Source organism: Prionailurus viverrinus, chromosome D2, assembly GCF_022837055.1.
Source record: "Prionailurus viverrinus isolate Anna chromosome D2, UM_Priviv_1.0, whole genome shotgun sequence".
In the NCBI taxonomy this organism is placed as follows: domain Eukaryota; kingdom Metazoa; phylum Chordata; class Mammalia; order Carnivora; family Felidae; genus Prionailurus; species Prionailurus viverrinus.
The window spans coordinates 56259456-56286766 of NC_062571.1; the positions used below are offsets into that span (position 1 = coordinate 56259456).

Sequence of the window (27311 nt, forward strand, 5' to 3'; positions counted from 1 at the left end):
CGTGAAAAGGTTTTAGGGTGGAAGGTAGCCTGCTCCTGTGGGAAACTGGCTCACACAGGACTCACATCAACTCAAGGCCAGTAACCCAGGTGGGAGGAAGGGGAGGAGGCTTGGTGCAAATTGCAGGATGAGCCGACAGATAAGTGGCCCAGCTGGCGGAGCGGGCAAAGGCTCAGGTCTGAACGTCAACACTCAAGTGCTCGTGCAGGCGAGCTTGAGAATATTTATTGGTAATTGACAGAAGTGGTTAGAGGGTGGCGTGATCACAAATAGGTCTGTAACCAATCAGCAGGAAAGCTCGGTTCCTGTTGCTATGTTTGCATCCAGGCAGAACTGTATTATGAGCAGGCTAAGAGGATACCATGAGAAACCTGCTTATATGCATTTGGTTTATCTGTCATCCTCCCTCTGCTTCATGGATGAGAGCAAGCGAGCTGTGGAGCAATAAATTATCACTCGCCACATGCTATGGATCCCAAGAGAACTCTTTGCAGCCCTGAGAGGGAGAGATAAGCCTACACAGGCCACGGAGAGATTGTCACTTCTGGGGAAATTCTTAAATGGGGAACAGTAACATGAGTAATAGTAATCACAGCAAGGAGAAGAACTAACAATAACTGCTCACAAAACACTTCTGTTCGCTGCCTCATTTAATCCTCAAACAAACCTACATGATGGGCTTTCATATCAGTCCCATTTTCCAAATAAGGAAGCTGAGGCTCAGAGAGGTAAAGAACTTAGTCAAAACCACACAAGTAATGAGGACAGAGGCAGGCTTCGTGACATGGGCTGACTGATGCCAAAAACAGTGTCTTAAACATGATGGTTCACTGACCTGCTCTGCGACCCGGATGGCCACTCACCCAAAGCCTCCTTGGGAAACATGGGCCATCTAAGTCCTCTCCCTCGGGTGAGGAGAGTGGCTGGGCCCATCATCCTCAACCGACCTGACACCATGCACTGCCCCGGGCCTTCAGGGAAACGGATGGAGGAACAGAGAGGGACAGATGCCTTGTACCATTCTCCCCTGTGCTTTGGGACTCAGGGTACTTTGAAGGCCAGAACTGTCTCATCTTTGTTGGAGTCCCAGCCAAGGATAGAGAGAAAGGTAGAGAGAAGGTGGTGGGCTATGGTGCTCTGGGGAACAAGTGCACCAACGTGACCTTTAGACCAGGCAGCACAGAGGTGCTTGTTGACTGTGTGGAAGGGTTCAGGAGAAGGGGAGCAGCTCCAGGTTTGGAGCGGCCATGTGCTTAGAGAAGACAACAGGGGTGGGAGGCCCTGGCCCCACCGCTTACAAGTTCAATGTTCCATGTAGGCCCCAGCCCAGCCTCTCCGGCTGTGTAGCACCCAGACCACATCTCCCAACGCCTACAGGATCATAAGAGCCCAGATCATCTTCTGTGAGTGCTCAGATCATCTCCTGGCAGTTTGAGAGACCAATGGAGAGAGGAGAGGGAAAAGAGCTTTGAAAACCATCAGGTATGGATGGTCCAAAGTTCTAAGGCAATGTTGTAACCACTGTGAAGATTAATATAATTGTAGTTCTCCTCTTGAAAAGTACGGTGAGAGATAAGAAGGCAAAAGTTTGGGGATTAATGAAGTTACATCCTCTATTCAGATTGCTTGAGTAGGTGTTCATGGCAGAAGGACTGTGCCACCATCAAGTGTGATGTGGTCCCAAATCCTGCTTGCTACTTGAAATCTGGAAGAATGAATGCTTTTAGAAAGAAGAGTGGCCAGAGAGAGCCATTGGCTGAATGGGGGCTCCAGCCAATACCATTCACCAACCTCTAAGCAGTCAGGGGCGGACTTCTCAGTGGGGCCTAGACACCTGGTTGGCTTGCAGGGCATGACACCACACCCCACTCCTAACATCAGGGAAGCCAATGACTTTCATGGCAGATTTGTTTTCAGACCAAGGTTTTTGGATATGGAGGAACTATCAGCATCAGCATCATCAGGAAACGTAAAGCTCTGGAAACATCGTTGTCTGGCATCAGTTGTTCAAATACTTGGTTTCCTACCACTTGGAAACCTTGCTAAATTTCTGTGGGATGATAGTAATAAAAACAATCTTTACTGAATATCTGCCATGTTCCAGGCACTATTCTAAGGCTTTGTCTATATTAACACATGTAATCTTCATAATAACCCTATGTGGTAGATATTAGTATCCACAGTTTATAGACAAGGAAATTGGGGTCTAGAGGGCTTAAGAAGTTGTGTAGGGTGCCACAGGCATTAAGTGGTATAGCTAGGATCTAAACCCAGGCAGTTTGTCTCTCGAGTCTGCTCTCTCATAGCATGGAAGGTGGTACTATTCACATGACTCAATTTAATCCACACACTTTTTGCACATGGCAGGCTCTCCGGGGCCACAGAATTACTGTAATATTTCATATTTATTGAATGGCTCCATTTGCTAAGCACAGCATTGAGTGCCTTTTTTATAACAACAAGCCTGCAAAATAGGAGTTTGTATTAACCGCGTTATAGAGACAACGAAAACAAGGCTTTAAAGACCATGAGACTTGCCCAAGGTTTCACAGCTATTAAGTGACAGAGATGAGAAGGAAAATCTAAGTCAGCCTGTCTCCAAAGCTTGGGTGCAGAACCAACAGGCTGGGGTGTCGTGAGAGTGGCTGGAGAAGCAGTGAGAAGCGATGGTCCCAAACTGACCACAGGAGGTGCTACTGAATGCTGCTGACCTTTCTACACCCAGCTTCCATCAGCAGCATCTTCTTGCTGAGGAGGCCATGCCCAGCCCTGAGCTGGATGCTCCCAAGGACAGGGCTAGGTCCAACTGACACTTAGATCACCATGCCCAGTGCATGGCCCTGTGCTTGGTGGGCGCCCTGCAGATCTGGGGCTGCTGCGAATGGCTCCGTGGTTCAACTACTGCTCTGCTCCTCCTCTCTGTCTCACTGGACAGAGGATTAAAGGGCACGCTCCCAACACATATTGCCATTCCAGAAGAGGGTGTGAGACACCGATCACTGTATAACTGGCAAGGACAAAGAAGAAAACAATGGGTTCCACTGATGTCAGAGTTGGGGATCCACCTTGGACGATGCCATTGAGGACTTCTCTGTCTGCAGAACTTGAGCTCTGTCTACAAAGACAACGCTGAAAGTCACAGGACCATCGAAGGTCTGGACAAAATGCACGGTTTCTCCCTATGCAAAATGGGAACTGACACAGCCACCTGTCTATTCCTGGGGCCAGGCTAAAGATCAGTGGGGTGGTCTTCTAGCTATCACTCAACTTTTGGAACATGATCATCCAAATGGGGCCCCTTCCTGGCCTCCCTCTCCCAGATGCTGCTTGCCCCAATCTGAGTCTTAGCCACCGTTGGGACCTCTAGGTTCTGTTGGGCATCCGATGGCCACACCCTCTCTGCCTGCTTGGTTGAGTTGCTGTGTCTCTGTATGACAGTTACTCAGGGGCCAAGACAGTGCCTTTCCTCCCCCAGCTCTGCCCTGGCTCGTCCTCACCTTCTCTTACTTTTTAAAGAAATCTTTGTTGAGCTATAACTCACATACCATAACATTCGCCCTTCAGTTACTTAGGAGACACTGTTTATCAATAATTATCAGATCTGACCTTAAGAATCCCTGACTATACCACCTGAATTAAATTGTTCATTTATTACAAAAATTCAAATTCCTCTATAGCATGTCAACAAAAGAACTCAAAAAGTAGTTGTGAGTACCACTCTGTGCTCTAATAATGTATACATCAAACACTGAACACCTGCCTGTACCAAAAGCTAAGCACTTCACAAACACTGAATCGCTTAATCCTTGTAGCAACCCTAAATAGTGAATATTAGCAGTTCTTTTCAAGTGAGGAAACTGAGGCACAGAGAGGTTAAGTAACTTACTCAAGGTCACAAAGCCCTGCATAAGCAGCAGATTTTGAATCCGGGTTCGTCAGGTGTCAAAGCCTATGCTCTTAACCACCTCAGGCCCTGCCCCAGTGCACTTTGCGGGGTGAAATATTAGGAACAGAGATGAGCTAGAGATCGCTCCTGCATGGAGAAGTGGGAAAATTAACTTTCATTTCGATACAGCCCTGAAAGATTTTGACTCCATCAAATCAGCACCAGCTGATAAAAGGGCATCGTGACAAATAGGAATGAAAATAAGGTTGTAAAAAGGCCAGGTGCCCTCCCCTGAGTGTGACCCATGGCGGTGGGAGCCCGACAGGAGACAGCAGGGGTGCCAGGGTGATGGGAACAGGGTCCGCCAGGGAGACAGGCCTCCAAGGCACCACGGAAACCTCACAACTGTGCTTAAGAAACCAGGGCACCTGCCTCTGCCATGAAGGATGGAGGGGAGCTCTGGAGGGGAGCACTTCCCCGGACCCCATGATCCCCCAACTCCTCCCTGAGCACTTTTAGGAGGGCTGCAGCCCACTGGGCTGGGTCTGCTTCACTACTTCCCAGGCTGACAGTGAGCTTGGAGGTGCCTTCAGCCATAGACCCAATCACACAGGGCCAAAATCATCATTCCCTCATTCAGCAAATACTGACCAGCACCTACGACGTACCAGGCGCTGCTCGAGGCACTAGGCTTATGGTAGGGACTCAAGCAGACAAAAGTCCCTGACCTCACAGACTATGACATTCTGGCCTCGCATCAGTAATGTGAGGGCTGCTGGCAACAGCTGCCCCAGAGTGTACTGTCCTCGAGGGCTCTGGATGGCCCCGAAAATCAGGGCCTGACTGGTACGGCCACTGTGTCTGGGAGAGAAAGACAAGGTAGAGTAAGGCCCCACGTTCCGAGCAGAGGTGAGGTCTGAAAGGGTGGGGAGGGATTGCAGGCTTCCTCATGAGGAAAGAGTAGCTCCCAGGCCAGCACCCTCACCACTGGCTCCTCAGCCATAAGCCATCGGGGGCCACTGACTATATTTACTTATGTAGCAATATACATTTTGCCATATGTCAACATCGAGCCAGGAGGAAGGCGCTGGCATTTATCAAGCCACCGGCTGAAAAGTAAAACTGGCTGCCAGCCAGTTTCCTTGGGTTTAATAAATCCGAAAGGCTATACGGCACTTTACAGTTTACAAAGCACTTTCCCACGGTTTGAGCTTCACGTAGATAATTCTGGTGATCTGAGTCATGTACCCTCAGCTTAACTCGAGGCAGCTCCATGCATCGCTGCATGTCTCCCCACTTTTCTGCTTAAGAACTTGAATCTGTCTGACCACGGCACTAGCACGTGCAGACGAAGGCTGGCCGTACCGGGAAGTTAATGCCTGGAGGAGCGTGGCAGGTCCTATTTTCCCAGACTGGCTGTGACAATAGCCTGCATCCCACATGCTCTTCTAACAACGTGACTTTGATACTCCTCCCATGGAGAGGTGGGTCTATGTCCCTGCCCCTTGAATCTGTGAAGGCTTGTGACCATGGCAGAAATGATGATAGGCGGTTTCTGGGGCAAGGCCACATGAGGCAACACAGTTTCCATCTGGTTCTCTTGGGATGCGTGCACTTAGGATCAAGCTGCCATGCTGTGAGGAAGCCTAACTAGCCCACATGGAGAGACCACTTGTAGGTGTTCTGGCCAACAGTTCCACTGAGGTCCCAGGCGATAGCCAGGCTCCAAGCACCAGCTGTGACCGAAAGAGGCTCCGGATGATTCCAGCCCCTAGCTGTCAAGTCACCCCCTTCCCCACTGCCAACCTACAAGTATTCCCAGCAGAGGCTCAGATACTGTGGAGCAGAGACAAATCACCTGTGCGCTGCCCCTTCCAAACTCCTGATCCACAGAATCACCAAAACAATAAAATGGTTGCTGTTCTACACCACTGAGTTTCAGTGTTTTTTTTACACAGGAATCAAAGGAACAGGGAGCAAACGGTGAAGGACAGCAGCCTTTGGAGAAAATGTTCCAACCCCCTCTTGAATGGGTAGGAAATTCGAGGAGACTTTATGGAAGCTTTGCAGAGGTCCTAGTGCGTGCAAGACTCCATCAACGAAAGCAGTTACCTTCGCTGGATTTCCTCCTTCCTTGTTCTACTCTTCCTGCTTCTTGGGATCACCTCCCAAATGAACCAGCAACACACAAGTCCTTGTCTGAGGAATCCAGCTACAAGTAGCCTCAGGTCTGCCCTACAAGGCAAGTGGTTTATTCCCATCCCCATTTTGCAGATGAGAAGACTGAGGCACAGAGAGGTGAAGTGACTTGCTCAAGGCCACACAGAGAGTAAAAGGGAAAAGGACCTAGGCCTTCTGGTTCTGAATCCAGCTAAAGAATTGTAGACGAGGGCAAGCAGGCAGGGAAGTCCTCAGAAGCTTTGCAAAGGTTGTTCTCAGAAGCATGGTGGCTGAGAGCATGTCCTGTAACTCACTACCAGTTGAACCCTTGGCCCCACTTACAGTTTAAGATGAAAAACAAAACGGCAGAGCCAGGCAGAGACTATGCCCAGAAAGACCAGCATACCTCCCTACCCCCAGGCCAGGAGGATTGCACACACTCCCACTCCACGGGCATCTGATTTGAAAACATCCTTTTTTACAGCATTAGGTAGATTGTTTATTTGTTAAATGTTACAGTTTCAAACTTGCTTTGAAGGTCCACAGGAAGATTTCTTTCAAGTTTCTAGAAAACCTGTCTGTAAAAGAATCTAACTGTAGGGGCGTCTGGGTGGCTCAGTCAGTTGAGCGTCTGACTTCCACTCAGGTCATGATCTCACAGTTCATGAGTTCGAGCCCCACATTGGGCTCTGTGCTGACAGCTCAGAGCCTGGAGCCTGTTTCGGATTCTGTGTCTCCCTCTCTCTCTGCCCCCTCTTGGACTTGCGCTCTCTCTCTCTCTCTCAAAAATAAATAAACATTTAAAAATTAAAAAAAAAAGAATCTAACTATATAACAGGCACTGTTTTAAGCACGTTAATCTATTAGGAATCATCCTCATTTATAAATGAGGACAATAAGGCACAGAGAAAATATGTGTCTTGACCAAGGTCACACAGCTTGTAAATGGCAGAGGAAATGATAAAATTCGTAAACGTTAAAAGGGTAAAAATGTTTTTGAAAATGTTAAAAGCAGTGAAATGGAAAATAGTAAAATAGTAAATTGTAAAACACTTACCCATTTGGTCAGCCTCTGAGAGACTGAGCTGGAAGCAAAAGTCACAGAACCTCAGAACACTAGTAGGAAGGAACCAGGGGCACAAATTCAAATACCCACAAGGTGGGAAGTGCACACAGGGCAAGACAGTTTTTGTGGGCCAAGAGACCCAGCTCCCTGGGACTGTCAGTTTGCAACCTTAACAAGTCTAACCACCTTGTCCTGTAGGTGAGCAACTGAGGCCCAAAGAGGAGGGGACTTGTTTGAGGTTAACTCAGCAAGGATCAGATCCAAGACTCTCCTCTATGCACTCTGTGTCTGCAGCATAGTGGGGACCCCCACTCGAGAATGGGAAGGTGGGAGGTGTTTTAGATTCAAAATCCTGAAGCCCCCCTTCTTGGCAGAGGAGTCAGGAGGTTAGGATTTGACTGGGATAGGGTGAGAGGCTGCCCCTAATAATTTGGTTTAAATGTGGACCCAGGAAATGCAGTGTGCCCCCTTGAGCTGAGAGGTATGTCCTTTTATTGACGTCTCAATGCCCTGGCGAAATGCTTTTTGTCCTTCCAGAGGGCTTTTCCTAGCTCAGGGAATTTCCAGGAGCACGGAGAGCCAGAGATGCGACCTTTTCCCCAGGTCTCCCTTGCCATCGCCCTCTTCTGGCCGCTCTTAGAATGAGTACAGCTTAAGGAGAGGCCAAGGCAAAGTGAAGATCAAGAATGGCTGTGGAACATGCCTGGAGCAGGCTGAAACCAAGCTCCCAAGATCCTCTACTTTCCAGCCCTGCCTGCCCATCCCATCCTGTCTGCAAAGAGTCACGGAACACGCATGCCCTGGTTATCTGGAATTTTCTACAAAATTATTGGAGAAAAATGAGGCCCCAAAGAGGCAAATCTGCCTTAGGGTTATTCCACAAGGCCGAGACTGGGAGCCGGGGAGCTCTCACAGACAGACCCAGGCCTGGTTCACCCAGATTTGCAGCACCCAGATCAGCACCCAGCATACCAGAGGTGCTCAGTACATTCCTGAGCAGTCTGATGGCTTCCCCAGTCCAGGCCCCAGACACCCACACCCACATTGCCTCCCAGATCCCCCAGCACACATCCAGTAGAGTCCAGGATCTGACAAGTCCAGGGGATGGCTGATTCACCCCCTATAGCCCCATCCCATTTTCACAGCCTCAGTGTCTCTCTCTTTTCAGGGCAAGGCCACCACCATTCCACCGGTGCTCCAGAGCCCCTTCTCCCTGGTCATGAGCTGGGTGGCATGAGAACTGAGAGACCTCGGTAGGGACATGCTACCTGCTGATATGTTTTCAAATGACCCAACACTTCTGCCCACCTTCCTAACTCAGAGGCCCCACCAGGTACAGGAATAGGTGGGAATTCTGTAGGGGTATTCCTGCAGGGTAAGACCAGGGCCCTCAAGCCTGGTTTGATCTTCAACCTTCACGAGATTCTCAGGTCTCACAACCCCTCGGCCCTCCAGCCTCCTAGTAACCTGGTTTTCCCCAGACTTCACCCAGTGCTGACCCGTCTGACCCCCAGCCTAGCCCACAGCCGCTGTAGTTACAATACAAATAATTACAGGACCACCTCATTTTTCCGTTTGCAGAGAATTTTCCCATAAATCACCCGAGATCTCCTATAATTACCTTCCCCCATGAATTGAGGCTACCAGAGGTCTCCAGGGAGTGAAAGAGTGGGGCCGCTGGCCACGGTGCCCCCCCACCCCCCAGGCCCGGCCGAGCACAGCGCTAGGAAAGGAGGGAGGCCGCACTCTCCTTTCCGTGCGCTCATCTCTGCGGGCCGCTGGCCGGCGGCCGGGCCTCCGAGCCCATCTCTCAGGAGAGTTAGGACCGCTCTGTCTCGGCGGCCAGAGCTCTCCAGACTTGCCGGCTCCCTGGAACCTGCGCTCTGGCCCCGGTGGCGCTGAGGCCCCGAGCGCTTGGGCTCGGAAGCCACGCCCCTCGGGACACACGAGCCGGCTGGTGGCTTCGGGAAGGGAGCTGCGGCGCCCGAACCAAACATGCGCCAGAAAAGACCCGCGCGTCCCGGGGCGCCGCTTCCTGAGGGATTAGAGCACCTGCCGGCTTCCATCTCCGCGACCCCCAGGCCCGGACCACGCTCAGGGGGCTACAGGGAAGTTTTCGGCAACTCGGGTCACGCGCGTTCTTCCTCGGCCACCACTTTCCCTTTGCCCGCTGTGCAGCTTTCTGGTTTTTGTTTTTTTGTTTTTTCTTCTTCTTCTCTTCCCAAGAGCAGGCACGAGATGTCGAGAAACTTTGCGCACAACTTGCAAACGCGGGGAAACCGGGGCCGCGGCTCCATCTGAGCCCGGGAGCGGCGCGCCCAGCCCCGCGCGTCCGGCAGCGGCTCGTGCGGAGCACCTGGCTGTCAGACGGCCGGGGCGCCCGCCCTCCTCCGCTGTGGGGACGCTCCCGCGGCCGCCACCCGGGGCGCGCCGCAGGCCCGCGGCCGGGACGTCCCAGCCGGAGTGGCATTGTTTTCCCGGGGAGCCGGGGAATCTCGGGGGAAGGGGAGGGAGACCCGCCCCACAGACGGCAGCGCAGGCTGGCCCACTACTCATTTGCATTTCAAAGGCAAACTTCTGCCGGACTTCTCCGGCGGCGGCCGCGGCACCTACCGGCTTTGCACGGGTCGTGGTAATGTTCCAGCTGCTGCTCCGCGCCCTCCTCGCCTTCCAGCGCCGAGTAGTCCGTGGCGGCGTCCGAGCGCTCCGCGAGCCCCCCGGCGCCGCGGGGCAGCGGCGGCAGCAGCAACAGCAGCAGCAGCGGGAGAGGCAGCAGCAGTGGCACCAGGGCCCCGAGAGCAGTCGCCCGGGGCATGGTTGCGAGGGGCCGGCGGAGACCGAGGGAGTTGCTTGCGTGCACGGAAAGCTCGGCTCGGGCCAGGGACCGTGCACAGGGTCGGGTCGGCGGCGGCCGGGGCACGGAAATTACGCGCTGCTGCCCGGCATGGCTCGGGCGCGGAGCGAGCAGAGCGCGGCGCCCGGGTCCGCGTCGGGGCGCCCAGCAAGCCGCCGCTCAGAGCTACTTGCCCGGCGGCCGAGGCTGCGGCGGCTGAGACTGTGGCGGTGGTGGCGGTGGTTGGAGCAGTGGCCGCTCCGCCCCTCTCCACCCGGGCTGGACCACACAGCCCTCGCCAGGGGCCCCGGGCAGCCAATCACTCGGGCGCCCGAGGCGAGGCCCCTCCTCTTCCCGGCACCTCCGCAACTTCGGAGGAAGGGGAGCGAGGTGAGGATGCTGAAGGCAAGGGCCCGGGGCCCGCCGAGCTCCCACCGAGCCGAGGGCGCCCTTCTCCGGACGCCACCGCGGCCTCCGGCCCCGGAGAACACTGTTTCTGACGATCAAGGCTGGACTTCCCGCCTCGTTTTAGCTTCACAACTCACTTTACAACTCCCCGATGCACACGTGGGCGAAGGCAGGAGCGGCGGTTACGGCTCCGAGCACAGGAACCCGATGTGAGCGGTCCGCGTCGCTACCAACTGGCTGGGTGCTTTCGGATAATCGTTTCTCTGTAAGAATGAAGTTAATCTTCTGTCCGGGAGCTTTCAGCTCAGAGGGGGTAAAAAAAAAAATCGCAGATTGCTATTCTCTCAGCTTTTTCAACATCCCTCGTCCGGCCATGACGGGCGCTTGCTGCGGCACCCCACCTCACCTAACAGTAGCGGCTGGTGATACGGGTGCCTTGGGGGAAGAATTATTCAAAATGACAGATTTCCCCTCTTGGTGACCCTATCCTTTAGCAAAACAGTTTAAGATGCTTCATACAGGCAAAAAGATTGACAAATGAACAGCTGTACGTGCTATTTGTGTTGAATTACTGACATGTTTTTATTAAATAAGCCACTCACCATTAACTTGATGGAATAAAAATGACCAACTCCTGAAGTCTGGTTATTTTTTTGCCAATTAAAAACATATGCCCAAATAATTTAGGAACATAATCAAGAGATATTTGAAACCCAATGCCACGTTATACCTTAAATGTAAAAAAACTGTCAGAACTGGGCCATTGTGATTTATAGACATATAAGGTACTATTATCATGAGGCATTTCAAAGACCTTTTTATGCAAGCAAAATTGCCCTAATCAAGAAGTAAAACACACCAATGTGGAAAGATTTTTCAGCATCACACCCAGTAGAACCTCACTGCGAGCAAAAAAAAAAAAAAAAAAAAAAAAAAGAACTCACCTTCCTTTGAGGTTTTCATAGGATTTCACAGCCCCTAATGGCAAAATAGCTGACAGGGAGCCCAGAGCCGGACTTTATACAGGACTATGAATTTCTTGCATTATGGTAACCTGCCTTCTTATCTATTAACTGGGATTACAAGTCCTTCAAACCAGTAAAGGTTTAGAAATGAACCACTGTATGCGGGCTCTTGGATATTTTGTCTTGGCCCTTAAAAAAGAAATCCAAGTTGACCCTGCTTCATCATCAAATGGGCACACACAGACAGGAGCCAGATTGGCCAAGAAGATCTAGTTAGGAACTCACAAGTGGAAGACATTTGGGAGGAACGGATGCCACCAAATGGCAGAGAAGGCCAAGTGGCCATTAAACAGGCAATAGGTGTGGGAAGGGGTTGAATGGCATTTCTGCCTGAATGCTGGAAGGAGTCCAACCCAATGCCATTGTTCCATGCTCCCAACACAGTGAAGGTCAGCACTTGTCAATAGACGAGTCCACAAAGTCAACATCTAAGAAGCTTCACAAACTTCTGTGACACTTCCAGGTCTCCAGATGGCACTAGGCAAACAGCCAACTGGCTTCCTCATTAGCAGGAATTCCTCTGGAAAGTAGACATTCCAGGAGACCTCTTGTGCAGGCCCTGAGGCTGTGAGCTTTTATTGCTTCTAATCCCCACCCGGTGAGTAGCTAACAGGTCTCCTCACCAACACTCCCAGTCCAAATAGTTTGAAGACACTGGTGCTCCTGGATGGGCCTGCCGCACGGTTTTAGGTCAGAAGCCTTGTCATGATGCGCCTATGGCTGTCAACCAACAACTAGCAACAGAACATTTGAATCACAGTATTGAAAGGTTAGATAGGAACAACTGAAAAGGGATGGTTAATTGTTCTCAGTTCTATAGTTCCTGACCTCACTCACTACTTTTATAGATTAAACTCTAATCTGGGTTCACACAATTTTTAAAATATACATACTTTTAAACTTAAATCCCATGGGAAAACTAGTGGTAGATTGGGAATAAAAGGTTTTACAATAAGCTAAAGCTGCCCAGCTTAGTTGCATGGTCACATTCCTAATTATTTGTGGGTTTCCTCCCCCATAGCTCTGGTCCTGTGGAAAACCTCCAAGTGGATACAAGTTCCTGCGCACCCTCCCCCCCCTTTTTGAGTCAGATGTCTGTCCTCCACCCAGCTCGTTCTACTTCTGTACACCCAGAGCAATCCAGTTCTCTTGCAGCAGCTCTCAAACCCCTCCCCAACCCCCAAGTTTTAGCCTCAGCTACTCCACACAGGCCACTTGCTCATTTTGCCATTGTAGGCCACTACACATCAACACCATCTCCTCCAGGGCAGGGAGAGAACCTCCAGAATAAAGCAGCACTCTTATCTGGTGGCTCATTCCTTCACCTACATCACTGACCACCCAGAAGGCACCTTTGAGTTCTTTGGAGGTTATTAAAAATGTTACAATTTTTAGCAGCTGTTTAAAACCCCTTGTGGCCCTTCTCCAAAATCTTTACCCGAACTCAGGCACACCACACCTTAGCATCCACCTTCAGGCCTTCCTTTGGCTCCTGCCACCTCTGGCTGCCCACCCTCCACTCTTGTTGCAGTGAGCACCTTGCAGTCACCCTAACAGGGCCTTGCTGCTTCACACCTCCAGGTCTCTGCGGGGACAACTTGATAACCACACAGCCTGCATCCTCGTGCCAACACCTATTATATAATAGCTACCACACTTATGACACTTACCTATTTCTGTCTGTCCTCCCCTACTGGTCTATAACCAACTCCAACTTGGAATCACCTTCCATGTTTCACTCTCTAGACCCTCCCTTCCCGTCAATGACCTTCAAGGTTAAGTCCCATAATCTTAGTGGCTTAGACTGAGCCACTAAGAATAACCATGACACTGGCCAGTTAAAATGACTTCCATCAACTTCTCCCTACAACTGTCTCCTCCATTTTGTAAATCTGAACCTGTTATCACCTTAAACATGCAAAGCTTTGAAAACAATTTAAAATGTTTAGACTGTATCACCACTGACTCCACATGTCCCACTGTAGGCACACTTCCCCTTTTTCCACTGTTAAACTGTAAATTAACTTTAATAAAAGTTCTCACTTTGAAATGCAGAAGCTGGCTGTATAAGATTCCTTTATCCTCCTAATTTTCCAACCACAAAGTGTTCATTAGTGATCAAAAGTAATCCAAATTTGTACCAACTTAAACTATTTGGCTAACAGGAATTTGTCAAGTACACATATTGACTGAGGTAGCTAATAAAATCAGGGGGAGGAGAGAACCAAGAATGTTGACAAGGATTTAAATAACTAAAGCTGGAGATGAAAAACAGAAGTAAAATTGACCTGGAGAAATTAACCACTGATTTTGATGTAGCACAATAAAAATAACCTCTTCCTTGGTAGAGAACACTCATTTTCAACATGATGTCTTCCTGTATTATCTGCTCCACAGACTGGAAAGGTAATGTCCCCATTTTACAGTGACAGCGGCCAAGACAACAGGACCATGATCTTGATTACTTCAGGCCTAAAACAACACACTCTTTAGCTGTTCTAGCTTTTTTTCTATAATATGTAGTGGTCTACCCTATCAGCTTCACAGAATGGTTGTGAGGGAACATATGTGACAAGGCTTTGACTAGACAATTTATTATCATTCAGGAGAATGACAGGCATGGGAGTAGTGGGGTTTGAGTGTAGGAGTCACAGCTTGTATCCAGAAGTCAAAAGAATGATAATAAAAGAAAAATAATTTTTAAAAGACCTTATTTATTATTGTACCATTCTTTCGACTTTCTGTACATTTAGTTTCTTTTTCAAAATAAGAAGTTGGGAGAAAAAGCAAATCTTAAATCCTTCATTTCAGGGGTCAGCAAACTGGCCCACTGGCTGTTTTTATTGTCATACCGGAAAACAGCCGTGCTCATTGGTTTATGGACTGCCTACTATGGCTGTTGTGCTACAAAGGTAGAGTAGTTGCGTCTGGCTCTCAAAGCCTCCATATTTCCTATCTGCCCTTTACAGCAAAAGTTTGCTGACTCCTGTTTGTGGAAGGCTATCAGTAACCCTTTATATGCATACCGATAATAATGGGTTATCCTCTATGTTTGGTTCACTTGTTTCAAGAAGGAAAGAAATAAAGCATCCAAGGAAAATACATTTAACTTTTTATTATTTTAAAAATTCAACTTCAGTTAGATTAACAGACTAGATTAGAACCTCAAATGTATTTGATACAGTATATACTGGGTATCTAGTACTAAAAAGCCAGTTGGAATATAACCTACACAAACCAAAGGTGTGTACAAAATGGAAGTAATCATCAAGCAATAACTGTTTCCTTCCAACTGGTACTATCCGTGTTCTGTGGGGATTTATAGCTTCAAATTTAACACAGATGCAAAGCCCAAGTGGGACTGCTTTTCCACATATACTGTTATCCTTCAAAACAGAATTCCATGTTCTTTGTTCCTTGCCTTAAGATCTTACTTTCAAATGACCTAAACTGAGGAACTGGGGCAAATACACAAAACTCTGCCTTGTCAATTACCTGCATGCCTAGCTCACCTATACTCATACATAAGCCGCTTCCATGACAGTTCCTCTATTCCCATTTCCTGATACAGTAAAATAAGAACTTAAGTTTTACTTTTGTCCTTGCACAATTCCATCTACAGCTCCCATAAGACTGTCAAATCAGACGGCTCTCAGAAGACGCTCGTAAGAGAGAACTAGAGTTAGTCCTCATGCTGCATTTAAATCTTATAAAATTTCTACAGCTCTATGTTCGTTTTCTGATCTACCTTACCTCTAAATCTCATCTATTTCTGGACACACTTCCAAACAATCTTTATAAATTTTCACTTCTCCAATCTATTTAACATCTTGATTGCGAAAATACAGCTTCATAACCATGGAATTTTTATGAAGATATAAAACATTAATGAATACTTGCATTTTCATACGTCACTGCTCCTATTTATTACATGTTCCCATAAATCAATAGACTGAAACACTAAGACATGCTGAAATCTAAACTTAAAAACCCAGATGGAACTGCAGGGTATAAATTACAAATAGGTTTTTCTTTCCTAGAATTCATATACAGAAGCCCTTCAGTATGTAGCTTTTTCTGAACAAATTACATTAATACATTTATTTTCTTTTTAACATTTGTAAAAATCCAAGAAATCTTAAAGGAATATTATTTGCAAGACATTTGGCATAAGGTGGCTAGTAAACATTTAGGAAACAAAAGCTTTAACAAACTGAATACAATCTGTGGCTAAACCCTAAATAAAATGGGAGTTTGGAAGAACTGGAATTTGCAGCAACCACCTTTTGTAACCACTGTCAATGGAAAACACCCAATGGTACCATTCCCTAAGTTGAGATATCAATCATAGTATAATAAATTCTAAGAGGATGGGGCTTGATTTGTCAAACACAGTACAATTTAGGAGCCCAACAGGATATACCAAAGAATACTTTACATACCTCCAACTGTTCTATTTCCACCTTATCCTGGCCTTATATAAGGATAGATGAATAATGATGTTAATTACCACTGTAGCTAAATTTCAGAAGCATGCTTATAGATACAAGGAGAAAAGTTTACCCTTAGATTTTGATAGTGTTCAAAGTGTTGAGCAAACAAATGAAAGACAGATACACAGCATTAATGGAGTGTAAGAACCTCACCCTTTAATTAACTTAAATAATATTCTATTTCACTACTCTATAACCAAGAGCTAGGGAGCTAAACTGTTTATGGATTACATCTTCTTCAAGACAAACATATAGCCAGCCCCTCCATGAAGGCATAAACCAAAACAAATTTTCTAAAGGACTTTCAAGGCAATTTATATTCCTTTTAATGACATTCTTAATATATTTAGAAATTAGAAAATTATTTTTCACTGAAGATTCCAAAGAACTTGAAATAGGGCTCAATTTAGTAAAAAGAATTGGTATACCTGAAAGCAGCTAAAGCACTCATTTTCTTAAATCCCTACATCTTACCTGCAAGATTCATGAGAAACAAATTTCATTTTATTAAGACAAAAGCTTGCTGTCCAATTTATATTCCATCAGATAAGACTATACATTGTTGTAAGTACTGTACATGTAGTAAAAACTTACATAAGCCATTAAATACTGACTTTCAGTTTCTTTTCTTATAAGATCTTCAAGGCAGGTGAGAAGGAAGAGAAAATGGAAGAACCGGTAGATTGTATTTAATATAACATTTTGGCTTGAAGAAGGATTTACCTACAGCCTCTGATCAAATTCCTGTTTGTTCAGGTCAGCCATATGTAAACGTAAGAAATCAAACTTTTCACTCTTTATAGTCCTTACATACCACATTATAGGATGCAGAGTCAATTTATAGAAATATTTTGTAATGAAAACATCTTATGTAACTATAAATGGCATGAGTTTCACATTAAAGTTTAAATACAGCGGTTTTGAGTCTTTCTAAAAATACCAATATACAGTATTGTTTTAGGTGGTCATTTGCATAGCAAACTATTAAACTAGAAACTCAATGGTTCTAGGAAAACTTCACATTATGGATAGTTCCAGAAAGATGTATTCAAAATTAAAATCAATTCTCTTAGAAAACTGTAACCTTTATTTGCTCATCCAATAGTAAGCTAACCACTTTTACCCCATACTCACTTTACACAGTACATCAACCTGAACAGATTTTTGTGCCACAATTTAATTCAAAGGGCTTATGATTTACTTTATGACTATACTGGATGATCTAGATGTAAGCAAGTTTGGGGATTTTAAACTGTGGGTCTCCTGTATTAGAAAAGCATGGTTTACAGTGTATTAAAAAATTGCATTCAGTAATATTGCCTTTTGAAAAGATATCTTCAAATTGCAAACACATCTATTTTCACAAAACAATTTGGTCAGGAAAGTTTATTTTAACATTCTAAAGCAGTAATGCTTTAGATGTTACTTAAGTGCCCCAGACAGGATTAACAAAATTAAATGTTTCTAAATTACAAATTTAGCTCCTGTAGGAGTCTCAGAAAAGAAACAGAAGAAAACAATCCCCCCTCCCAAAGGAAGTATGACACACACATTTTGAAGGAACCCCAATGTTTCATGCAGTGGTAGGCAAGATGTAAAAAGCCACCCAAATTCACACATTTCTACACCAATCATCATCAGAAAAAAGTACTCCGTAGTCAATCTGTACATCCAAATGCATTTGAGAATCTACACCTACGATACATTATTTAATGTTATATACATTTATTACCCACCCCCCTTGTTTTTAATAATTTCTTATGTAAAACCTTCATTCAAACCCAAAAAAGATGTAAGACTAACCTGGGGGAAGGAAAAAGATAATCACTTTAGACATTCAGTTAAAATGTAGTTTATCTAAATCTCAAAATGTTTAATAAAAACAAATATCTTCTCCATTTAACACTTTGCTTTCTAACTGTACAGTAAATTGCATTGTAGAGAGTACACCTCTATCTTCAGACTGTATCTTCTTTGGATGGAATTAAGAATGAACTGAAGTTTTAAGATAAATAAATGGGAAGTTGGTCCAACTAAGATGACAGCAGATATATTACATGCAGGATTTAATATTTCTTAATTTTCTCTTTTAAAAAAAATGATGCAGTTGAATTGAGGGGAAAAAAAACAGGTCAAAAAAGAACCCAGATTCAATATATAAAAATGTCCCACAACAGGTTGACGATGACAGTAAAAATAAGAGAAAAGAGTAATCTTTCTGGAACATCATTTTTCAATAATGTAGAAACACTAAGTGCCAGGAAGATTCTATTCATGTAATTTTAGCATCCAAGTTTCCCTCTATTTATTTTATTGGAACAAATGCTTTAAATAAACTATTTGTCCTCTTCACTGAAGAGAGCTGGTCTATTTCATCTTTAATAAGCTAGTTTTTGGGAAGATTAGCCATGTACTGTAGTAATGCCTACTGCATAAAATCCAAGCATTTGCTGTGAACAGTTGGAGAAAGCAGTCAGTAAGAACCTAGGATCAATGGAAACAGATGTTACGTTAAGCCATCCACGAAAGAGAGACCCACAAAGTACCCAGTGTGAAAGCCCAAATCTCTTCTTGCGCTTTTTTTGCTGTGCAAGTCCCACCCCATGAAAGAGAGATTGATCCGAAGTTCCAGGTTTTCTTGGGTCTCTAGTCAATTTTCACATTAGTATAGATTTTTCGGACAAAGGCACTTGTTCCCATGTAACCAATTGCTCCTGCAAAGATAAAAGAAGATGTTTTGAAGCAAATACATACAGAGCAGTATCCACCACTTATAAATACTAAATGCTCTCTGCTCTGGAAAGTTAGTCTTTTTTCAAGATTACATCTTTATGTTAGTATTCACTCTGAATTTATTAAAGTTGTATCATTTGTTTTGCAAATCACCTGATACTGTTATACACCAAGTTAGACCTCATGTGGTATTTTTAGAATTATCAGTTATTACATGTCTAATAGCTATGAGTTAAAATACATCACTTATAAAGCAAGAATAATTTGATAAGGACAAAAATTTGTTAAATGTTTTAAAAAAGCATGTCTTTTTAAAATTTGAGCATATATTATCCTAGGTCATTTAAACCATTTTAACATGTTCCCCAAATCATATGACACCTAACGGAAGTTAAGAAGTGATGGGATTTTCTGAGGAAAGGACTAAGAACCATGGTTCAATGGTCCGAGATTCATATCAGAATAAAAGGGGGATAAAGTGGGAATATGAGTAAGACAAGATAGGTGGTACATGGAGATTCACTATATATAGTGAATTCATTTATATATATGTGTATATATATGTGTGTGTATATGTGTGTATATATATATATGTGTGTATATACATATATATAATTGTCCCTCTTTTTGTATACATTTGAAAATTTCCCATAACTGAATACTAAATGTATTATTTTTTAAATTAATTCTTTTTAATGTTTATTTATTTTTGAGACAGAGGGAGAACACAAGCAGGGAAGGGCAGAAAGAGAGGGAGACAGAGGATCCAAAGTGGGCTCTGCACTGACAGCAGAGAGCCTGATGTGGAGCTCGAACTCACAAACTATGAGATCATGACCTGAGCCGAAGTCAGATGCTTAACCAACTGAGCCACCCAGGCATCCATCCCATTATATTAAAAGCATTCTTAAAACCCACCAAGTAACAAAGCAAACCTATTTCCAACTAATTTTGCAATTAATAGACATTTATTTTATAATATGAATTACAGTACACTTGAAAATAGTGATAATTCATTTTGAAATAGTTATAAAAGAAAAGTCCTTACAAAGTAAGGGAAAATATCTTTTGCAAATATAAACCTGAATTCTTAAAACGTTAAAAATCTGTAAAGTTTTAACTAGAAATCACAAATTTAACTGACATAATAGAACACTAGTCCAATAACCAAATCTAATATTCCAGACTTATAAAACATTGTTCCCCTCTGAGCAGAGATGTGCTTAAAAGCAAACTAGTATCAACCTAGAGAATCATTTTTCCTAATCTTATGAGTATCTCAAGAATAAACTTATAAAAATATGACTTTATAAAAAGGAAGATACTAAATATGCACTCTAGAAAAGAAAATGTCTTGAGAAGAGATACACTTTTAAACTTAATTTCCTTAAAACTAAAAATGCTATGCTCAAAATGTGAAAACTATAACAATCTAATTATTTCTACTTTAAGTCATTTTTCTCCTGTTAAAAAAAAACAAATATTTTTCTTTCAATTACTGACTGCAAAAAAGCATTTTAGCAATATAACTTGATAAACATATATAATTTTTGTGTTATGATGACATTTTAACCAGCTGATCTGAACAGCTTCCCCTGCCCCCCAAAAAACAGATTAGCACTGAAGGCACACAAACCCATTAAAGAATAAATGCTGGGACACTGCCAGAACAGCAGGGAACTATAAATGTGCCCAGATTTTCAGCAACAAGATGAAATTTCAACAGGAAAAGCACTAAAAAAACTAGCTAAATTCATTTTCTTTGTAAATGTCAAGATATTATCTCTCTAGGTCTTCCTAAGATCACATATAGGGGAGAGAAAAAAAAAAAACCTTAACCCTCTGTATAATCCCATGATTCTACACATCACTGAATGAAAACAGTGATAATTTATTTTGTAGAATTTGGGGGATAAAGTGGGAAGATGAGTAAGATAAGACTAGCCATGAGTTGATAATTACTGATGCTGGGTGGTATGTGGGGATTCCCTATATATATATATAAATAATTGTCCCTTTTTTGTATATATTTGAAAATTTCCCGTAACTACATACTAAATGTATTCTTTTTTTTAATTATTTTTTTTTTTAATTTTTTTTTCAACGTTTATTTATTTTTGGGACAGAGAGAGATAGAGCATGAACGGGGGAGGGGCAGAGAGAGAGGGAGACACAGAATCGGAAACAGGCTCCAGGCTCTGAGCCATCAGCCCAGAGCCCGATGCGGGGCTCGAACTCACGGACCGCGAGATCGTGACCTGGCTGAAATCGGAAGCTTAACCGACTGCGCCACCCAGGCGCCCCTAATTAATTTTTTTAATGTTTATTTATTTTTGAGAGAGAGGGAGAGCACAATGCTGAACTGTGCATACCGGTGATAATCAAGAAAGATCTCAGATTAAATAAAGAGGGATTTGAGGAACAACATTCTGAAAGAAGGCAGGCTAATAATACTAAAGGAAACTTCTGATTGCCTAGAGATACACAAGGATGTTCCCATGTGATACATAGCTAGTTTTAACCTTCAGTTCCTTTCAGTTCAGTCATCTTTCCCTCAAAGTTGGTTAACTAATTAAGTATCACAAGGAAAGGTTATCACAGCAGCTTTAGTATGTGACCATAATATAAAGAACTGTCTCTCCTTCTGGCTTGTGGAGTTAGTTTTACTGCTTTACAGTCAATGTCATATGTGTTTGTGTGTGTGCGCGCGTGTGTCCATGATCATGTACATGATTATATAAAAATGGGACAGATTTTAGTTGACATAAAACATTTGTTTTTGTTCAAGGTGTATAATGTAGTGGTTTGATATGTGTGTATGTTGTAAAAAATAACCTCCACAATAAATTTTTTAAAATTTTTTTAATGTTTATTTATTATTTGAGAGAGAGAGACAAAGTGTGAGCAGAGGAGGGGCAGAGAGAGAGGGAGACAGAGAATCCAAAGCAGGCTCCAGGCTCTGAGCTGTTAGCACAGAGCCCAGTGCAGGACTTGGAACCCACAAATCATGAGATCGTGACCTGAGCCAAAGTCGGATGCTTAACTGACTGAGCCACCCAGGCGCCCCACCTCCACAATAAATTTGATTAACATCCATCACCTCACATAATTATGATTTTTTTCTTGTGATGAGAGTTTTTAAGATCTAATCTCTTGGCACCTTTCAAAAATACACGACAGGATTGTTAACTTTAGTCACCATACATGCCCAGAACTTACTCATCTTATAACTGAAAGTCTGTACCTTTTGACCACCTCCACCCATTTTGCCCATGCCCCTAATCCCCCTGCCTCTGTTAACCACTCATCTTTGGAATGGATTCTTTTGACGGAGGAAGAAAGCAATCTTGGCACACCAGAGGTCCACAGATGTCATACCAGAACCTAGCTTTTAACAAGATTATCATATCTTCCTTATTCTATTGCTTACTCTATAGCTAAGGGTGGAATTACAAAAAAAAAAAAAAAAAAAAAAAAAAAAAGAGTCAATGGCAAATAAAAGAGAAAGGAGAAGGGTATGAATTATAAACTATCTGGAAATGTTTCCACAGTGATTAGTCCTTAAGCCTGGCATCATTCCTTATGAGGTAAGTAGGGAATTAGCCTCATTTATCAAGTGAAAACCTGAACCAGAAAAAAAGTAAGTTACTTGTATGCGTTTTCCTTAAGGTACCACTGTTCATGAAATTGTTTGGAGGTAAAAACACAACATGTAGAAGCTTGAACAAATTACAGAAGCAGAGACACAATCCCAGAACAGAAGGAAGCCCAAGGATTTTTAGCTCTTGTCAATATAGTAACCACAGCAGCCACCACTCACTGAGCATCAGTCATTGACCTGTTTATCCACATCTAATCACTGAATCCTCATCACAACCCTTTGAGGTAGGTGTTGCTTTTGTTTTGCAAATGAAAACGCTGAGGAAGAAAGGTTAAATAATTTGTTCAGAGTAACATGGGTATTAAGAAGGGGCACCAGGATTTGCACCTAGGACTGACCCCCAAAAGCCCCAGCTCTTCCCACTCCCTGCCGTGTCTCGAACATAACAGGTTATCTCTTAATACTTGATAGCAGACCTGCATTACACTTGTGCTTTACACATGATACTATTACAGATAACTACTCTGAAAGATATGCCCCTTTCACCAATGAGAACATGAGATTTACAGACCTCCATATGACTTCCCCTGGCCACAAAAAAAGCAGCACGGAAAATTTATCTGGGTCTCTCAGGCTCTCAAGTCCATTCCTTTTCTATTTATCATGCTACTTCCAAAAGTTCTTTATTTTCTAGAGCTGTTTCACACATGCTAGAGACTCTATCATATGGTAATAACTATTACTTCTTCTATTTAATGGAATATTGTGACAGACCCAAAAAACAGTGGTATTATCCTCATTTTACACAGTTTGGAGAGCTTGCAGAATTGGATCAAGGTACAGAACACACCTGGCACAGCCAGAACTTAAGCCTAGTCTGCAGACTCCCAAGTTGTGTACTTATAATCCAGATACTACCTCCTGGACTCTGTATCTCCATGAATAGTCCTAGAAACTTCCAAACATTCAGTCAACACCTTAATGTGTTTACGTCATAATCTTTTCCAATGAGCCTAAGTTAAAAAAAATACCAAACTTCAATGTGAATGAGAAACTGTGGTACAGAAAACAGTGCTATACAGAATTATTACGAATAAAATATCAAAAAATAATCAATGATGAATTTTTGAGGAATAGTGAAAAGGGAATCAGTGACAAGTTTTTTAGGAATAGTCAAAAGGGCTGAAATCAGATTCTTGAGTCTACTTTGTTGTTCCTGATCACGCAAAAGAATGTAATTTCTTAATATCCAATTACTGCATTTTTCTGATTCTAAAAATCTCAAAAACTTACTCATGATATTGCAAAAACTTCAGAACTTACCACACATTATCCCCAAGGCTGTGCTAAATACCGCCATATATCCAAAGTAAAATGATGTCTGAAATAAGCCATACATCCTAAAATGAAACAAAAAATATATATATAGTATATCCACTTTTACTTTCAACACAGGACCTTAAATTCTACTACTTATTTAATTGCTTTTGAGTTGAAGTATAGTTAGTTGACACACAATGTTACATTAGTTGCAGGCGTACACACAGTGATTCAACAAGTTCACGCGTTATCCTGTGTTCACAAGTATGGCTACCATCTGTTACCACACGACGCTATTACAATACCATCGACTATACTCCCTATACCCGACCTTTTGTTCTTACATTCTAGTATTTAAACGACAGCTTTAGTTTCCTAAACACAAAATGAGAAAATGTCTCCACTTACTTTGTTTTGAAAAAATAGTAGTAAAAGGAATACATGTAAACATAGATTGCAGTTGATGCAGCAGAGAGAAAACTTGTCCATTGCCTGAAAAAAAAGGTGACTCTTTTGAATGAATGGCACTGAAACAGATTTTAAAGCAAAGAATTTTATAAGAACATTCTCTAAAATTCTGTATGTTTAAAAACAAATGCATATAGATGGCATTTAAATATATCATCAAGGAGAAAGCCTAAGAAATGGGAGAGACTCTGAATTCTGTCAGATTCCCTATTATAAATGACCTTAAATAAACCACTTCCTTTTCAGAACTGTCTTCTTTTGTTTAAAATAGAGCAATGCTTCCTCATAATGTTCTTTCCACATCAAGTACTTTGTGAAAATAAGTAAAAGAGTGACCACTATGAGCACAAAAACTTTTTTTGGCTAATACTACTTTTCCTCTAAAATCTTCATCATTTTTACATGAAAATTTCTTATACTATCTTAGGTAGCAAAATTTCTATACAGATCTTTTACTCTACCTGATACACGTCAGACGGCATCTTACTTAAAAATATTATCGGCCCCTGAGGTTCTTCCCAGATAGAAGTACTTACCACCTGTAATCCTCTGCATTTAGTAGAAAGTATGTGCACACGATGGTCACACAGACGGTCACAATGCACAGGATGACCAGCACCAGCATCATGAAGCCATAGACATAATAGATCTTATATGCCCAGAAAGATGTGAAGATGAAATACCTACATAAAATGCAATAAAGACATAGTGTTGTCTTTATTTTTGAAGCTCACCCCTTTGCTAAGCCTCACATCTCAGTTCTCACTGTCATCTAACTTACATCTCAATTATTTTTTTTAAATGTTTATTTACTTTGAGAGAGAGAGAGAGAGAGAGAGAGAGAGAGAGAAAACACAAGTGGGGGAGGGGCCGAGAGAGAGAGTAAGAGAGAGAATCCCAGTCTCTGCACTGTCAGTGCAGAGCCCAACGTGGACTTGATCTCACAAACTGTGAGATCATTGCCTGAGCTGGAATCAAGAGTTGGACGCTTAACCAACTGAGCCACGCAGGTGCCCCTCCGTTATTTCCTTTCAAGTAACTTCCAACAGTTTGTCTTACCCTTTTTCATCTGTTCAATCCTCCAAATATCTCTCAAAAATATTTTTTTGGATAATCTTCCAAGAACAGATTTTTTAGTAGGGCATCCATCTCTAAGCAAACTGAATACATTAGAAGCTTAAAGGAGTAAAATATGGCAAAGAAAAATGAACACAGCTAAAAATTCCTATCTGTCGAATAAAGGCAATTCTCTCATTCTTTCATTTTTTTTCTAGATGCAACACTATTCTAATAGTGTAATTTATATTTTATAAACACCCTACTAAATTTTTTAAAGTAGGTTTGATAGAGTAATAATGTATAAAATTAGGAAAATAAAAATAATCAGAAAAAAGAAAGCTCAATGAAGCTTCCTGCTATTTTTGGAGGACAGCAAGAGAAAGAAAGGGCATTAACATTTTACATGAAGAAAAAGACCCTTCACTCTAATTCCATTCCCCAAGTCATCATTAGAAAAGGAGGCTTTAGCCTCTTTTCTTTTTCTTATTCTCTCTGTTTAGCTCACTTATTTGTCACTCATGCTTCCAATAGATATTTGAAGGCCCTACCACAAGAAGCAGCGAGAACAGAACTATGAAGATGACAGTGTCTACCCTCAAGGACACTACTGTAAAGTGGGGAACACCAGTAAGGAGGCAGTCCTGATGCACCACGTGCTTTACCAATGCAACCTAAGAGGGGCATCTTGCCAGTTTCGTTAGGTGGGACTCTGGGGAGGAGTAATGAGAATAATAAATGAGGCATATGGGGGTAAGGGGAGCCAGAAGAATGGAAATAGGAAAGAGCAAAGGCAAAGCTTACAAACAAGGGAATTCACTGTATTTAGAAAAGCTCAAAGTAACTGAGTATGGCTAGAACTTCAAATGAAGGGGTGAGAGCTAAGAGATGAGGCTGGAGAAGCAAATGAGGCTGTATTACAAAGGTCCTTACTGGCTATGTTATAGCATTTGGGGGACCTTACCTCAGTGAAAATGAAAAGTCTTTAGCAAAGAAGTGACGTGATCAGACTGACACCTTAGGAAGATCACTGTGGCTGCCAAGAGGAGAACGCATGAGGGTCGTCAAAACAGAGAACTTAAGGATACAGCAGAGAGGCTGTCTAATGGAACAAAGCAGGAAGAGAGGTGATCCAGAAGGTACTAGGAACAGGGGTAGGAGGCAAAAATAGAGGTCAAGTCGGGGTGAGGACACAAAGCAGTGTATCAGCTAGAAGTATAGAAGAGGTTCCTGAACTGGCTTTATTAAACCACAAGCTAGAGTGATGTGCACTCCAGTTCCTCTAAGGTACTGACTAATGCCCACAGCACACTCACAGCTGGCAGGTGACCAGCACAGGTGACCCAAATCTATGTCAACTGTACTTGTTAGTATAATTAGATAACTTAATTGAATGTTACATACACCAATAAATATGACAGCAAAAAGGATGCATGATTTCAATGAACATTATGTGAATGTTTTGGAGAAATTCAATAAGGTGAGTCACTTAAAAAACAACAACATGAAATTAGGTGTGGGCGAGATAGCTACTAAAGTCTGGGAGAGAAATGTACAAATCTAGAGAGATTTTGCACTTAGAATGGTTGAGACAGGTCTTTATGTTCTTGTCCCCACTTTTAAAAGGCTGGAAACACAGAAGATGCATTATGAATGTCAAAGGGAAAATGACGAAACATCGACTAGATATAAATCAAAGACTCTGGTTCTATATTTTTAAAAAATGAGTGAAAGATGTACCTTCAGTTGTTTTAAGTTAAAATAAAATGTTATGTATGGATCTTTTTTTAATAAGCCTTACATGAGCCAACTTTCAATTAACCAATTATCCGATCCAATCCTGTCTGTTAAGGAGGTGTCCACTGTACAGGAGACAATCAGTAGTGGCACATTTGGAAAAGTATAAGGGAATTCTGTGCAGTCACAGTGACTGGCATTTCGTGGGCAAGAGCCTGAGGTGTATGACTGCAGTCCCTGAGAAAGTCCCACACAAAGAACTACCCTGCCTAAATAAAAATGCCAGAGCATTCCCAACAAGCAACACCAGAACACAAGCTGAGAAAAGACTTCTATTTTGCAGTGGTGACCAAGGATGCAGGTACGAAGCACAGTAACTGTGCACAAGGTGGCAAACCTTCGACCCCTAAACACTTACACATTTTCCAGCACTCCTGCAGGCCTCTGTGGAAGAAGACTGGGAATAACTACGTACCTGAAGACATCAAGATCTACTAGACTGACTGGCAGGTAATGTTTTACTAG

General features: G+C 43.2%; 2 protein-coding genes across 2 annotated transcripts in view; both read right to left on the reverse strand.

Annotated features, from left to right (window-relative positions):
* The window catches only part of TLL2 (tolloid like 2), a 121665-nt gene extending 111515 nt beyond the window's left edge, over positions 1-10150 (reverse strand). Inside the window, exon 1 of the mRNA XM_047826440.1 lies at positions 9726-10150. Coding sequence (XP_047682396.1) covers positions 9726-9927 — 202 coding nt within the window. The 5' untranslated portion in view covers positions 9928-10150. The remainder of the gene's footprint in view (positions 1-9725) is intronic.
* Positions 10151-14478: 4328 nt separating this feature from the next.
* Positions 14479-27311, reverse strand: part of TM9SF3 (transmembrane 9 superfamily member 3) — a 75917-nt gene continuing 63084 nt past the window's right edge. The window contains exons 12-15 of the mRNA XM_047825092.1: positions 24530-24676; positions 23934-24017; positions 23529-23605; positions 14479-18585 (exon numbers count right to left, since the gene is read on the reverse strand). Of these exons, the coding sequence (XP_047681048.1) occupies positions 18518-18585; positions 23529-23605; positions 23934-24017; positions 24530-24676 (376 nt within the window). The 3' untranslated portion in view covers positions 14479-18517. The remainder of the gene's footprint in view (positions 18586-23528; positions 23606-23933; positions 24018-24529; positions 24677-27311) is intronic.